Source organism: Ambystoma mexicanum, chromosome 7q (genome assembly GCF_040938575.1).
Source record: "Ambystoma mexicanum isolate Mex_15411 chromosome 7q, UKY_AmexF1_1, whole genome shotgun sequence".
NCBI classification, from domain to species: Eukaryota; Metazoa; Chordata; class Amphibia; order Caudata; family Ambystomatidae; genus Ambystoma; species Ambystoma mexicanum.
This window is the reverse complement of record NC_090941.1, coordinates 757,384,175-757,401,516: the sequence shown is the minus strand read 5'-3', so window position 1 is coordinate 757,401,516 and position 17,342 is coordinate 757,384,175. Positions and strand designations below refer to the sequence as shown.

Genomic DNA, 17,342 nt, shown 5'->3' with positions numbered 1-17,342 from the left:
TGACACCAACGTTTTGTGCTTCACAGAAGGGTGAGGGGGCCCATGGAGGGTAGCCAGAGTGTGGGAGGAAAAGAGGGAGCAGGGGTCCCATTGGGAGGGATCTCTGTCTTACTGGCACTAAGGCAGAGATCATTGGTAGTGCATCCTTCCTGAATAGCAGAGAAGCATTCAGGAATGAGCAAGGAAGAGGAGGAGGAAGAGGAAGGTAGTTTGAAGGAGAGTTGCGTGCCATCTGCATAACACTGGAATTTGGGAGAGAAGATGGAGATCAAATGGGCAGAGGGGCCATGTAGATATCGAAGAGCTAGGGAGAGGATAGAGCCCTGGGGGACACCACAGGTGGAGAGTGAGATGAAAGATTGAACTTCCAGGAGCCATCCGCACCCCAAGATCTCTGCAGTCTTTAAACTGCATAATGCTGTCTTTCAGACAAACTTACCCTGATAGCTGTAAAGTTCTGAGGTATGCTCTCTTCAAAGATGGGCTCATACTGATTATTACAATGGTATGAGAGCGAACTGTCTGCTGATCTTTTGCCTCTCTCCGCAGGTATTTTGCAGAACGGGATACTGCGGCTGCCTTGCAAGTCCTGTCTGATTCCCTCCAGCCGAGGAGCAGGTAATTCCATAGCCTGATCATGTTGACAGAAATGTCACGCCAGCAGGTTTCTAGTAAGACATTGGCATGCATTCCATACTAACAGGCTGTTCTGTATCTCTCTGACCATTTCACTCACAATCTTTTTGTTTCTCCTCAAACCCATCACATTTTCAGTTACTATTTGTACATACAATACACTTTAGTCCTCTATTTTCAACATTCCTGTTTAAAGCGTACATCATCATGGCATGTGTTTTACGCCTGGTCGTTGGTCTTACATCGGTGCATTTGCAATGGTGTGAATGAATCAGTCCAAGGACATCTTTTTTTATTGCAGCTTCTACATACATGGTTACAACATAATTGAAAAAAGAGAGGTCATGGGGGCTTCCTCGTTAGTGCACTGAACAAAATGGATGCCTTTGCAATGAAGCATTGACATAGTTGCAAATGCATATCAATGGTGCACATCCTTTACTTTTCACAAATGTCTCTATTTGCAATAACAGAGCTCACAGGGTAACTACACTTTTTGAGGAGGGTTGTAGATTAGGGCACAGCCAGCACTGCTGTGAGCTTTTTCACCAAAGCTCAGAGCCCCTATTGTGAAGAAAGTGGGGAAATGTCTCTCTCTGCGCCCATTATCCAAGAACTGTACCCCTGGAGCTGTTGGAGCATGTGCCTAAATCTTGTGAGCATGATATGTAGGTGGCTACTCTCACCCGCCCATTGAGTATCTTACACTAAGCTCTTTGATCTTCTCTTGTGAGGAAGTACGGTGCCCTCTCAATGACAAAATGAAGGCATCCATGATCAGGGGTGTTGCTAGGTCTGGAAAAGATCTGGAGCTACACTAATGTCAGGACTTTCTGGACTCGGGGCTAGCTAGCCTTTTGGTTGTAGCCCCTGAGCTTCTATCTGTGGCTACAACAAAAAGACCCAGGGCTATAGCCCCCTCAGGTTCCCCTAGCAACACCTCTGTCCATATTCAATGAGGGAGTTGTTTCACAGCAAAACATTCAGCTTCACCCTCATTTAAAGACCTGCGATCTCTATTAACATACTTACAGATCCACCTTATACTGAAGCACCTCTTGTAAAAACTACCATGGGTTTCAATTCTTTTTTTTTTCTTCAAATGAACATGTACACATACTTTTTCTACATTTTCATTCTTTCTTTTTTTAAATGACTGGTGTCCCTGTCTCTTTTCAGTTCCCTCAAATGGTATACTGGTTATAAATGCTAACCTGTAAGACTTTTCTAATGTGTGCTTGTAAGCCCTGCCAATGTATAGGACTCTGAAGCTGGGTTTGGGCTCAATAGATACCCAAATAAAATGAAATCAAAATAGAATAATGTCCCTCCGCTCCCTTCTCTCAGGCTGTGCAGTGTGTCTGCCGGATTTAAAAGGGAGGAAGGACGTGTGCCGTGGTGAGGGTGCTTGTGCACGCCAAGGAGGAGCAAGAAGACCAAGCCTTTGATATTCTCTGCTCTACCCGGTCCTCCTCCTCCCCGGCTGGAATGAGCTGAGGGAGTACTCATTACAGTTCCGCTATTTTTCCTGGCATACCCTCTGCCTCTTTAGAAAGAGAAGAAGTAGTCCACACCTGTGGGCAGTAGCAACAAATCATAGCAAGAAATGATTGTGTGCACATTTTCAGTTTTGCCAAAAGGCGACACAACAGTAACAGGCAGTCTGCATTTGCCAACTGTTTTATGTTTTTGGGGTGGGTGTTACTCACTTTTGCCATATTTTTTGCTGCTTTTCTTTGCCACTTACATGTAGATGGTAAATTGGGGTAAGATATATAGCGAGGATGAGTGGAGGTAGAAGGGGAGGGTGTCTCCCGTCATCCGGCTCTTTGTGGGAGGGGGGAACCGCAAAATCGGCTAAAATCAAATTCTGCGAAATTGGCATTCGGCAAAAGAAAATTTGGTAAACGTTCATAAATCCTTTTTTTGTCCTACATCATCATTATTTGATTAAGTAAACCTTTTCATTTGTCATTTTACATTTATTTTTTCTTTCACATTTAAGGGAATTCACTAAAGAGGAACGAAGGTATTTTCATTTTTCATTCATTTTAAGTTTGCATTCTTACATTTCATTTTGTTACAAAAATTATAAATATAGACGGTTCCATGTGATGTTAATGAATGCCAAAATAACTAAATCTTTTTTAACTAATTAAAAATAACAGAAATATGCATTTTTGGGGGGTTTTCAATTTGGGGGTCCCACTCACCACCAAATTGCTTTTTCCCTAGCTTAATTACCCCACCCCAGCACCCTTCTCACCCGTTTTTATCCCTTACCACAAACCCCATACATACTTGTATCAAATAATTCGTTATTTAGGGTTCGTTATTAAATAGTTCGTTATTGTGGATTCGTTAACATCACTATACCGTGATAAGCATATTTTTAACAAGGTGTTTTTGTGTAGCTTTCCTTAACTTCGTTTGCATCATACTTGCTTTGAAAAGTGAGACATTATTCACAGAAGCCTTTTATAATGGTGCAATCCCATAGGAAAACGTTCTGTGAATCAGAGTGAGCCGCATAATCCGGCGGAAGGACAGGGATGGCAATCAGTGCCGATGGAGTATGATCATTTCCTTGCTGGAGTGGTACACTGGCACAGGAATCCGTGCGCTTCCTGGGTTCTAGTGCCTTTTGCCACTGCAGCAGGGAAATGTGCGGTCGTGGTGGCCACCAAACATATGCATTGAGGAGGCTATCATTACTATAATTCTCTCTGGTTTGTTCCTACTTGAGTTCAGGTTTAAAACCCAGGCAGCAATCCATGAGGATCCATGCTTCTCTGCTGCATCAAGATGTGAGAATTGTGGACACGCTGTTGATTTCCCCTGACAGAGCAGGGGAACGCGGAGAGCCTATGTGCTGCTCTCTGCTCTGCTCCATCCGGGGAATCCTGACAGAAATTAGACGATCAGAAAAAAGGGCAGCGGGCACGTCTCTGCCATCTCTCCATCCCATTTAAAGCCTCAATTAACATGAGGCTGAAGATAGTTGGCAAAGTTAATCTTCAGAAAGACCTACCAGTTGGATTTTTAATGATGTTTAAGGCCACAACTTCATTGCATGACTGTAAAATGAAAATAGACACCTTGGCATCACACAGTATTTGAGGCTGCCAACCCATGTTTAATGCATGCACTAGGAAATAGCTACTTCGGCGTTATGTAAACAGGAAGTGCATGCATGCGCTGCCACCTTTGCGTAAAGAAGATTACGGCGCAAAATAAAAGCGCAGCATAATCAGGGTATGTGCTATGTGTTTGATTGCATATACTTTCCTAATGCGGCATGAAATATTTTACATGGCATCAAGCATAAAGCAAATATGATAAGTGTTATTATGTGGCTAGACTGGACTACATTAGTTGTGCCAGTCTCCACATACTTTCTTACTGTGGCATGACATTTTATACTTGGTATCAAAGGTAAAGCGAGTGTTATTACATGTCTAGTCTGGCCTTCATTGGTGGTGTCAGTGTGCATTTACTTTATTACTTTTGCGTGGCATGACATTTGATACTTTTTTACTTGGCATCAAGGGTAAAGTGAACATGTTGAGTATTTTACATGGCGAGACAGGCTTAAATTGGTGGCTCCACTGTGGCCATATATTCTTTTTATGTTGTGCCATTAAACGCAAACATAAGTGTGATCATGGGGCACACCGGACTATGTTACTTTAGGCAATCTGGTACTTTCTTTCAGTGGCATCACATTTTTTTAATGCCTGGGGGTCCTTTTATGATAATACTGGCATATATTGGTGAAGCCTGCATGGACATGTACGGGTAAAGTCAGCATGAAAATGCTTTATATGCTAGCATATTTTGGGGGCAAAGGCATCATGAAAATGCGTTGGAAAATTATCTTTGGCACTGCTGGTTATTTACATCTATTGTGTTTTTTCATGTGCTACCCTACAAAATAGATTGCAAACTGTGTGGCTTACATGTCTTCAGGGGAGATGTTCCCCCAAATGCCCCTTTTTTGGTTCAGGCTCCGTAGCTGCCTTAACAAATATTGAGCACATACATTTATCTCCCTCCAACCGCTACTGCAAACAACCTTGAAGACAGCGGCTAAGAGTAAGGTCCCGGGCAGTGTTTTCAAATGCTCAGCTTGGATGTAGGGAAGGAGAGCATATGCCATTGCAATGGTGTGAATCCCGCACTCGTGGTCAGGGAGAGGCCACCATTACCTGGCGGACTTCCCTCTGAAACTCAGGCTTGTCTTACTCGTTTACCAGTGGACGAGGGCAAAAAACTATCAACCCCTAGAAATCACTGAAATGGACTACATCTAGCACCACTGCACCAGGCAAAGTTGGCCAGGACTAGAAGGTCTGAAATCACTCAAAGAACCGCGAGAAATTGGCGCTAGATCGGAACGTGGCTAGGCTTGGTACTGCTTAAACTTGCACTTTCACCTAAAGACCTGGAAGGAAAAAAATGGGTGAGAGAGGGGGGTACCTTGATGTTGCATATGCAAAGTGAGTGTGTCTGGAGGGGAAGTATTGGTGCAACCTTGTTATCAAAGCCCCACACCTTAAAAAGGTAACTTATTCCAATACCAAGTTGCCCCCGTTTCAACCCGATTTAAGTCAAACTCAGGACACAGGCAAAATAAAGAGGTAAAAATAATGCTTAGTGAAAATACAGAAGCCAGAAATAAAGAAAGCCATCACTAAATAATGAAATAGTTCATGTTTATATTAATAATGGAGCCTGGTGATGGGCTAATACTACTAAGTCAGTTACAATTCAGTAACACTTGTTTTTTTTTAAGTGCACATATTTAGACACATTTTCGTTTTTTAATAAAAACCAAGTCAAATAATTATTTTAGTTTGTTTGTTTGTTTATTACTTGTATTGCGCACCAGACCCAAGGGTAGCAGGGCGCATTGCATATGGCATTTTACAGCTTAGTTACAATAACACAGGGTACATATAAAATAATATATACAAATAGCAGGCACAAAATGTACAATAGTTACAGTATCTGCTCAGTAGGACAATAAATACTGAGGGCAAGTATGTACAAAAATATAAGTTGGTTAGGTGGTGGGAGGTCAGGCATGGTTAGTCAGGGGTAAATGTAGAAAGTTTATTTGTCCACCTCTTTAATCCAACTTATAAGGTTTTGTCGGAAGGTAGGGTATGGTTGGTCAGACCGTAAGGTATCTAGTAGCGAGTTCCATAATTGGGCTGCTTTGACCTGGAAGCTGCAGCCTCCGACTCTAGACAGATTAAATCTAGGTATTGAAATACCGTTGGAGTTGACAGACCTAGTAATTCTTGTTGGACTTACTCTGGTTTTTTTTTTGGATAGGTATCACGAAGTGAGGCCAATTTTAGCTGGATTTTCTCCTGAGTCAAGAGCCAGTTAATGTCTTTTCTGAATTCTGTAATGTGTGCTCTCCTAGGTATACCTAGTGCTGCTCTAAGAGCATTATTCTGCAGGATTTGGATTCTTTTGATGGTGCCCTTATTGGTCCCTATGTAGAGAGAGTTGCAATAGTCCAACTTCGATAGAATGAGTGCTCTAGCAAGTGTACTGCAACTGATGTTGGATAGGAATGGTTTGCCTGCTCTTATCAATTTGCAGGTATACGCAGTGGCAGAGGCCATCGCGTTAACCTGCTTGTTGAAATAGAGGGTAGCATCCAGGTAGAAGCCCAAAGTTTTTACCTCATGAGCGGTAGAGATTTGGTTATTGTCGATGTTGAAAGAAGTGTAGTTGGGACCCAATTTTTTGAGGGTAGGGGATGTGCCGAAGATGATGATTTTAGTCTTATCATTCAGGCATAGTCCATGGGTGGCAATCAATCCAGAAAGTGGTAGGAGAACCTGAGTATCATCTGCATAGTTAGTGTAGGTGATACCAAGAAGGTCCAGATCATCAAAAAGGGGTTTCGTGAAGATGATGTAAAGGGTGGGAGAAACACAAGAAACCTGAGGCACTCCACATGTTATGGGGATGTAGTCTGCCGCCGCTGTGGTGGAAAAGACTCTCATGGTCCTGTTATTGAGAAAGGATTGAATCCAAACTATGGCTTCTTTGGAGAAGTGCGCAGACAGCCATGTCCAGATGGCTACATAGGACCTTGTGGTCAACTAAATCGAATGCAGCTGATAGGTCCAGGAGGAGGAATAAGGCAGGTTTCCCTTGATGTCTAAGCTCGTCAATCTGTGCCTTAAAATCAATTACCGCTGTTTCGGTCCCGTGCTGGGGCCGGAAAGCAGACTGATGAACTCCTAGCAAGTGGTTAGTTTCTAAGTGTTTTTGTATTTGAGAGTATGCCATTTTATCTAAAACATTTTAGAGAAATGGCACTGTGGTGATTGGGCGGTAATTAGTCGGGATGGCTGGGTCTAAGGTCTGTTTATTGAGCAGGGGGAGTACCCAAGATTCTTTTAGGTTCACAGGTATAGACCCCGTAGCGAATGAGGCGTTAATAAGTTTAGAAATGAAGGGGGCCAGGTCTCTAGCTGCATCCTTTATTAATTGGGCTGGGCATTGGTCTCCCTGACAGTTTGACGGTTTGAGTAACAATATGATTTTTTCTGTCTCAATAATGGACACTTTGGAGAACTTGAAGCGAGAGGTGTCAATGATGTTTTTAGGAATGGTGGAGTTAGGTGAAGTATCTGGATTAAGTGTTGCTTTTTTCTTTGCACTTTTAGCTTGGAGTGTAGTACCTTTATTGGCCAAGGCTTGCTGAATGTTAGTGCACCATAGTTTATCTTTTCGCAGATGTTTAACACTGGAATGGAGGATTCTATTTCTTTTAGGATGGTGAAGAGTTCCTTCATACTGGAATTGGCTTGGGCTGTTCTGGAGTTTTAGGTTTCCTGTTTTGCCAGCAGTATTTCCTTTTTGTAGAGTATGGATATATCCCTAAGAATCCTTTTGTTTACATCAGAAGGTTGTAGTTTCCATGCTACCTCGCATTGTCTTTTTTTAGTACGAAGAGTTTTCAAGTGCGGTGTGTACCAGGAATTGAGGTGGGCTTTGGGTTTGCTTTGTCTCATTTTGAGAGGTGCTATTGAGTCGATTGCGGTGGACATTATTTTGTTATACTCATTCACTAGAACTTCAGGGTCCGAATTGTCTGTCAGTGAATTAAGTGTGGGAAGGGTCAATGGGAGTAGATTGTTCAGAGTGATATTTTTCTTATTCCTTGTCGGAATAGGAGGTGCCATTTGAGTAATAGCAGGAGTAGATCTGTTCGTTTCTAGAGCGAATGTTATAAGGTGGTGGTCTGTCCAAATTTGAGGAGAGATAGATAAGATAGAGGCATTGCACTTGTGGTCTGCCACCCAATCAAGTGTTCTTCCTTTGATGTGGGTGGGGTGGAGCACCCTTTGAGAGAAACCTAGTTCCGAGAAGAGGTTACCTACATTGGATGCGTGTGGGTCATTAGGGTCGTTAAATCCCAGGTTGAGGTTGCCTAAAAGGATGACCTGTGACAAATTTTTTAAGTTATGAGACAGAATAGTGGAGATATCTTCCTCAAAAGTTCCAATAGGGATTGGGGGTCTGTAAATCAGATGGATAGTGAGTGTCTGAGAATTGTTAATAAGTTGCTTAGCTGTGAGGCTTTCACAAGATTTAGTATTGTTAGAAAGGGCTAGCCTAACTGACAAGTTCGAGTTGACAATAAGGGCTAAACCACCTCCTCGGGCTCTGCTTCTGTCAGATCTTAGTATGGTAAATTACTTTACTTGCTTCTTTAATAAAATATTTTTAGTTTGTAATGTATCTTACATTCCTATTTTTTTCATCTTCATTATATGTACAGGCTAATTGTGATCAGTTATTATTATAACACCTAATTAAAAAAAATTCCACATTTTGGGCCTGATTCATGAAATATTCTGCAGGGAATAAAAGAGACTTGAGTGCTGATGATCAGGTCGATGGCAGGTATAGGGCCCCCCATATCATCCTAGTGGGAGGATGACCTCACATCACCCACCATGTGCTCCCAAGCGCTAAGCCCCTTGCAAAAGGTGCTCACTGCTCTGCACTGTTTGGCCACTGGGTCATTCCAGTGGACCATCACCATAGTAGGTGGTATCTCCCAGGCACGCAGTCTCACTGCCTAAACTAGGTGTTATCATACATTACTACTCGACCTTCTGTTCGCCCGCATAGCCATATGCCCAGAACACCGGCAAGCAGTGATCAAGGATTTGTATAGGGTGGCACACTTTCCCCGAGTGCTAGGTGCTATTGATTGCACCCATGTTGCTCTATGTCCACCTAGAGAAACGGAGCACATCTACCACAACTGGAAACATTCGCACTCCATCAATGTTCAGGTTGTGAGTGATGCCAAGGGTATCATTACTGAAGTGTATACCAACTATCCTAGTAGCACACATGATTGTAGCGGGGACATCCTAAAGATGTAACTCTGTGCCCTGGAAGCTGGGAAGCATGGCAACACATGGCTCATTGGTGAGTATGAATGGCTATACACATGCAAGCACTTTGCACCCAGAAAAATAGACACTGCCAGCAAATGCCAATGACAACCATTCTTACCTCTACAGGGGACAGTTCCTAGCCTCTGAGCACATACATGATGAAGCCCATACGCAACCCCACCACACCTGCTGAGGTAAGGCAAAACACTGCCCATATTGCCACTCGGGGCATAGTGGAGTGCACATTCGGAGTGCTCAAATCACATTTCCGCTCCCTTGACCACTCTGGTGGTGTGTTGCTATATGCACCACCAGTAGTCTGCAGGATCATTGTGGCAGCATGTGTCCTGCACAATGTCACAACGCGGCATGGCGTCCCAGTGGACATGGTGGTGGCCCACCATCCAGACCCACAGGCACCCCCCCTTGCATATGACTGGTCAAAGGGCATGTGGAGAGGCTGCCCGTACCCAGCTTGTGCAATCTTTTTTCCCCTAAACCCCTCCCCTGTGGAGTGAACACAATCCAGCCAATTCCCAGGTGCCATTTAGTGATGACAGTGGGCCAATCCACTGTGCCCACAAAACCACCCTGATAATGTGCCCTTGGAAGTGCATATTTGTGTTCATCCATTAGAACTAAAAAGTCATGCATTTTGTGTTTCCAAAAGAAACACATTGAAGAGGGAGTGCACCACTACCACCATGGCACCCATTGCATGAAATCACCCCTTAGGCACAGCAAACAACCCATATGACTAATTAACAAACCCATCACATTTGTAACCATCAATCAATCCATAAACTCAACAGCCATTATGTCTGAGCTGCGAGCCATACAGGGCCTCCAAAAGTAACATGTCCCCAAAATCCCAGAAGCACATATTGCTGCACACCTGTTTGAGAATGTGCATGATGTGCACAAACATGTCTCTATTATGGTGTGTGGAAATGCAGTGCAGTAAGGATCCACATGTGACATAGATTCCGGCAACATGACCACAATGCACCCCATCCCAAATGAACCACCAAACAAGAGATAACTGACAATTGTCACAAAGAGAGCAACACACCAGAATGGCCACATCCACACATTCAGCAACTAATGTAGCTATTCTATATGGATCACGATAAATGCACATCTTACCTGTCCCCTGGGCATGCAGTCGACAGTCAAAATTCATCACATGAAATAGCCAGCATTCCCTGTGCAGCCAACACATCCATGCACCCAACAAGTACAGACACACGTGCCACCCTCAGTGATATGCAACACATGGAAACAACAACTCACAAGACAACCATGCCAACTCACATGCAGCAACACCTGCTCACTGCATGCAATTCAAACACACAAAACACACACAGACAAACAACCACAACCTCTGCACTGTCTCCCTGAATGCCATGCAGTAAATGTGCATGTCACAGATCCCCATTTCCAAGCCGATGGCATGTACACTACAAATGCAACAGTCAACATCCTGCATGAAAAAGAGAATATATCAGAAATGCTGCTAATTAAGACCCCAAAAAAGCAGGGACTCCCCTGGAAGTCAAGCAATGACATGACAAGACAAGCCATCACCAGCGTAGTAGTGGCACAGTGCAGTGAACAAAGTCAGAGCCCATGATGCAAAGCACAAGAAGGCCTGAACACAAATACTTACCTCTTGCACTCCAGGCAGGATCATGCTGGAGGCAGCGTTTCACAGAGGCCGATGTCAGAATGGAAGGCTGGCCACCGAGGAAACTGCCATGGAAGACATAAGCAGACCTGACAAAGCAATGTGAAAATGCAAACAAGGATAAATGCACACAAAAGGTAGGATGCAAGGGAAAAGTGCAAGGTCAATGCAGACTTCATTGTGACAGCATACAATTGGTACAATTGTGCATTCAAGTAAATGCATCAGCACCATGCACCCAGCTGCAGTCAACTTGAAGCTGCAAACCCCATGGTGCAGCATGCATGGGACATGCATGTGAAAACCCCAACACTGCACAATGTAGTGTGCCTGTTCGCAACATAGCATCCCAAAAATGTGCATCAATGGTGCCATGTTTGTGGATCGTAACTGGGGCTGCACAACATCAATGGGGAACCCTGAGCAAGAGAGGCCAAAGGTGCCGTTGAACCATTACTCCACAAACATTGCATGGGATGCGAAGTGTCACTCAGTACACATGTGGAAAGTGCAATGAAACACACACTAGCACAACCATAAACACATGTCACAGGCCACAAACAGCTGGCCCTGCCACCCACTCACAACCACCCAAGAAAGGCCCACAAAGGTGCAATATCCACGATTTGGAATCTGCAACCTGTGGCACAATGAATCCAATGAAGCCACACCATGCCCAGACATATGACCAGAATCACGCCATGTGACACATGCACCCGTGAAGTAGTACTCGTGCCCCCACAAGACAAGTCAATCTAAAGTGAACACACACAGTGCAAGACTCCCAGCCAAACACCACACAAGTGTCTACAAATGCCCTTCAGTTACCTGCACAGCATACCCACCTGCCTTGCATATGATGCAACCCACCGGGAGACACATCCCCTAAATGTAAAGACATGCATAGTAACAACAGAAAGAAACTGAAAATTCATGACAACATATGAATGGATGATGAAAATATGCAGGGACACCCACTGCAGAAGGGCCACAGGGTGCAAGAGGGTGACAGGACATAAATTGTGATCTGCCCATGAGTGCAGCGTAGCACAACAGAGAGAGAAAGTGAGAGTGAGATGGAAGGCGAAGGGAAAAACACATCAAGGAGTACACTGTCTGGAGTGGAGATGGCCAAGGACATGCACAACACCACAGTAGGTGCAGGCACAGCTGAGTTGACCGAGGGAGGAAGACAGTGACATGAATCCCACTTGAAAAACCATCCTGGCCTGGTAGCATGCAAAGCACATATAAGGAAACTGCCACATGCAGTAAACATGGGAACAATGACACACGCTCAACATGCAAGACAGTGCTCATGCTTACCTGCTGACTGAGCCGGCATGATGTGAACCCTGCATCACTTCCACCGGGAACTGTGCCTTCAAATGAGTGAGAGGAGGGACAGTGCCTGGGGGAGGGCATGGAGAGGAGTCATGGGGACGTTGGACGTCAAAGGGTGCAGGGTGCCTCCCTCGGGGCTGCAGTCACCACCTCATTACAGATTACTGAAACAACATGGGACAAGACATTACAACAGGCATAGTACAGCACCATTCACACAGCACACATGTCAGGATACACTGAACCCATAGTTACCTGCACATGCCATCCTGAGCACCACCATACAAACAGTCAAGTTGACCTCACTCTGCATGATTGCATGCCCACCACTGCATACGTCATGGCCTTGAGAGGGCAACTGCACAACTCAAGTTAAAAATGTAAGTAGCAACAATAAAATATAAGAAAAACAAAAGAAACCTGGAAAGGCCAAATCAAAAATAACATGGCAACATCCGGCCCTGGGGTCTACAAAAGGGACCAAAAATAAAACTAAAATTAAAAATATCCATCATAGACAGGGTTTGGGGACTTTGGGTAGGGTACATGTCAACGTCAACATGGCTGGAAGTCCAATAAAAAAAACAAAAATCATATAAAAAAAATATCCCCTCTCTGGGCTCATGGACCTCACGACAATGGTGGACCAGCAGGCATGTCTGTGCTGGCACCCCCCTCCTGCATTGAATCTGCAGGTGGAAGTGGTGCAGAGGCTGACCATGCAGTGCCCTGGCCTGGTCCTCAGTGGCAGCCGCCAGGCTTGACACTGATGAATGCACCAGCATGGGTGGTATGGTGTTCCGCAAAGATTGTCTCAATGCAACCACCTTCTGGTGGAAGTGTCTTCTGGTGGCTGCATGTTCCTCAATGACTGTAGTCCTGTGGGCCAACATCTCACGCCTCAGGGCATCCCTGTGTGCCTGAGCCTCTGCAAGAAGGGATCCCTGCAGATCTGCCCGTAGCCCCCTGTTGTTGGCCTACATGCGCAGTCTGTGGGAGCAGCATGTGGACCGCATCACCTGCAGCTGTTGCACCACCTGTGTTGCTGGGGGGCTCATGGAAGTGGCCACCCTATCAATGCCCTCAGCCAACCTCAGAAAATCATCACCCTGTTGGTGTGCGGATCGCAACATCTACTGCTCCCACTCTGTCTGCCTAGCCTGCACACATTCCCCATGTGTGCAGGGCCCACGTCTGCCTGATGCAAGGGGGCATGGCCCTTGCTGTGATGCCCCTGTCCTTGACTGCAGGTCTGCAACCATCCCTTGGACATCTGTCCCAGGACTAAAAACAAATACATGGGAGGGATCCATATGGGTTGCAGCCATAAACACTGCAGATGGGGGCAACCACTGACTGGCCTTGTGAAGGCACCTGACCCCCTGCAGACTCAGTCTCCAACTGCTCCACCCATTGGTGCACTCACCTGCGATATGATCAAATCTATAATTGGACTAGACAGACAGTGGTCTAAAGATGGAACCACTTCCTGCATAGTCTCAATCTTTTGAAAAACCACACTAGTATTTAATATACAGTGTACCTACTAATATTCCTTTGAATTCTTCATGCATTTCTTTGTTCTCACTACAATTGAGTAAGTGTTCTGTTTCATTGTATTGCACACACGTGTGGCACCAGTATGTCATGTTATGAATGGATGTGTGTTTGAAGGTATAACGAATAAATGTATATTTATTTTTGATACGCACTCTTGTTCAGGTTATATATCTCCTCAGGAACAACATACACAGGAGGGAATGCCACAGCCAGGTATTTCCCCCCAACGGTTTTGGGTTCTTCACACATGTGTTAATGTCACTTTATTGTCTACACATTCAACCAGTTGAAAATATATGTCAATAAACGTTAGGAGCAACAAACGTTAGGAGCCAGGGATGTTATTTCACCAGAATGCCAGGGGTAGCGGAAGTGACATCACAGGAAGTGATGTCATTTGACACCACCCCAAAGTGATATCGCGGCAAGCGATGGAACACAACCTTTGACCCGTTGACAAACAGGAAGCGGCATCACATAGCATTGTACACTATGAAAAATATAGTTACGATATCACTATAATGTGATGTACATTTCATACAGGAATGGATCGCCATATGTATCGTTAAGATCAGTGTGTATAGGCCCATATTACCAAATTACTGTGAATGCAAGCAGACTTCCATGGTGACCAAATGATAATGATGTGTTATTATATGGCGCTTAAGCGTTTTATATAGAAATAATATACATCCAATATCACCCAACCTGTTTTGGTACTCATTTATTGACCTCAGAAGGAGGAAAAGCTGAGTTTGGGCGTATAAGAACAGACTAAATCAGTGACTCACCCCCTGAAGTGTCCCTGAAATAAACCTTTAATGAGTCTAGCAATTATTGTATAGAATTCCAGAAAGACACATTATTTGCTATTCCTATTCTTTCTTATTTGGGGTCAGTGCTGAAAGTGTTAGACTTGTGGCACTCCTGTTCTTATTTTTCTTCTTTTTCTTAAGGGGCCTGAACAAGAAAGTCAGCCACCCCAGAAGTAAAGAGCCACATGGTGCTGGCCACAGCCCAGGAGCTTGCATTACAAAAATATTTGTTTTGTTTGTTTTGTTTCTAGAGGTCACAAGGGAGACCTCAGAGGTCGCAGTTGTGACCTTTGGCGATCCTTAACTGACGTCCCTGTTGGGAGCCCACTCTTGTAAACAGCAACCCTCCCTTGGACATCTGTCCCAGGACCAGAAACGAATGTATAGAAGGGTGACCTTGCAGCCGAAACCACAGTAGACGGGGAGGCTACCACTGACTGGCCTTGTGAAGGCACCTGACCCCCTGCAGACTCACGGGCCGCAACTGCTCCACCCATTGGTGCACTCACCTTCACCAGCATTGAGGACTGCACATCCGGTTCAGCATCAGAGCCAGCTGAGTACAAAGGGTCAGAAGAATGTGCAGCATGGCTGAGGATGGTCTGGAGCACCAGTGGCTACTCACGGCCTGCCATGCCATGTCCTCCACTGGTGGTCTGATGCACCACAAACTCTTCTTCATCCTCCTCCTCCTCTGCATCTTGTGCATCCTCACCTGCACATGGACAGAAAAAGACATGTGGAGCCATGTGCAACGTGTCTAAAGTAAACATGTTTATCACATTGCTGTCATGCAACAAAATGCACGGAATGTAGTCATAGGCAATACAGCATCCACACACTATGGCCAACAAGCAATGGGAGCATGGCATATGCAGACTGGTCACCAAATCCCCTGCTCAGGGTCATGCTGGCAGTGGACACATTGCCAACCAACCGGGTGGTTAGGAAACTAATTATGGGCCATAGTACAGCCCACTGATGACTAATACCAGTGAAATGGTGATGGGCATGTGTCTCGGTGATGTGTAGTTAGATTACATGGCATCAGGCAACCACACTTATTCACATTCAAGGCTGCAGCCATCACATGCCACACCAACATTGCCTTGGTACAGGGACTGGAGACAATAAGCACATGCCGTAAGTTTGGGAAACATGAAATAGTCTCAGGAGGTGATGTATGGCTGTAAGAGGACCACTTAGTCAAGGTCCGTAAAGTGGGGAGAGTAAGTTAATGGAGTTGTAGATGGAAACAAGGTACAGTGACCCACGAGAGGGAGAGGGGTGTGGTCCCATCGAGTGTGGACTCAGTGTGAGAGGGTAACAGGGCGCAGGTGTCACAAGGATTTGACTCTGGAGTCATTGCCATTGGGGCAGTGGGGATGTAAGCAGTCTGAACATATGCACACTCACTCAGGGCATGCCATAAGGCGTGTTGTGTGTCAGCTTGGATGGTCTATGTGGCATGGCAGCACATATGCACATGTGTGAAAAGAGATTCAATACCCTGCATGACATGAAGTGTAACTAGGATTTAGAACTAATGCACATGTCTAGCAGAGCAGAGTCACACTCATCAAGGATGCAGCAAACAGTGCACGTTGTGGTATCATGTTGCAGATGGTGGGAGGGGGATGCTTGTCGGGTATGAGTAGTATCACATGGACATGTTCCACTGCTGTACACCACATGGTTTGTATCCACTATTGTGTCCACTGGACAGGAGTCAGTCCGCCACATGACGTGGTTCACCCAGGGCAGTCATTCCAATGTAGTCAGATGTGCACCACAATCCTACATCTTGGTGATGCATTACTTCACATACTCAGGATGCGCAATGTTGGTCACTCAACGGATGTGTCCTCATAAGTTTCCAGGCCTCCCCCACACCTTACACCTGCTCCAGTATTATGAATTGGCTCATAGCCTCTTCATGCTGGGTCAGCTCCTCCTCCTCTGGTGATCCCCCTCCAGTTGTCAGACAGGGGCCGGGTTGGCACCCGGCTTGTGCTTGGTGCGAAGGGTGAGATCATTCCATCGCTTCACTACCTGTGCAACAGTGCGCTTCTCAAACCCCAAGGCATTGATCACGTCAGTGACATGCTGCCAATGCACCATACGCTAAGCAGTTGCATGGGTGCTCCCCGTATGCAGGCACATGTCATAGTGGTGAATGGTCACGTAGTCCATGAGGATCTGGAGTTCTTCATCATGGAAGTTCTTCCTCCTCAATGTGCCAGTGTCCTGTGCCATGTTATGGGGTTGAGCCTGTTTCTGCTGTGCAGGCTTTGCCTACTTGCCACAAGGTGTTGGTGCCACCCCTGTGTGGCTGGGACCACTTTGGATTCCAGATGCCGGACCACAAGTGCCCTGGGCATGCCATGCCCCAGGCCACTGGGGCTGGGGCAGGTGCTTCCACAGAATGTCCCTTGTTATTTTGGGCTGGGGCAACTGCTTCGATAGCATGTCCATTACACTTTTGAACTGGGGCAGCTGCTTCCTCAGCACGTCACTTACACCCATGGTGGGGCAGCTGCTTCCACAGCACGTCTCTTACCCCCTGGGGCTGGGGCAGCTGCTTCCACAGCATGTCCCAGACCCCCTGGCGCAGGGGCAGCTGCTTCCACAGCACGTCCCTGACCCCGGGCCTGCTGCCCCTGCCCCCGGCCCTGTCTGCCCCCTTTCCCTCTTGGGGCCTTTCCACTCATGTCACAGGTGTAACTGAAATATCGAAGGCACACCAAGTTATTGTCCTGGGCAATATGAGTGAGGGGGTAGTCTACGTGATGTCAGACGTAGGTCTGTGGTCCAGCAAGGCTCAAATGTACCCCAGATGTGGATAGTACGGTAAGA

The 17,342-nt window shown here is 45.7% G+C and overlaps 1 protein-coding gene across 10 annotated transcripts in view; it reads left to right on the top strand.

Annotated features, from left to right (window-relative positions):
* The window catches only part of ELMOD1 (ELMO domain containing 1), a 446,580-nt gene that overhangs the window by 388,801 nt on the left and 40,437 nt on the right, over nucleotides 1-17,342 (top strand). For 6 of the 10 annotated variants that reach the window (XM_069640656.1, XM_069640653.1, XM_069640655.1 and 3 more), the window contains 2 exons: nucleotides 550-618; nucleotides 2,642-2,665. In XM_069640656.1, coding sequence (XP_069496757.1) covers nucleotides 550-618; nucleotides 2,642-2,665 — 93 coding nt within the window. The remainder of the gene's footprint in view (nucleotides 1-549; nucleotides 619-2,641; nucleotides 2,666-17,342) is intronic. The other 4 variants (XM_069640662.1, XM_069640660.1, XM_069640661.1 and 1 more) reach the window with 1 other exon arrangement.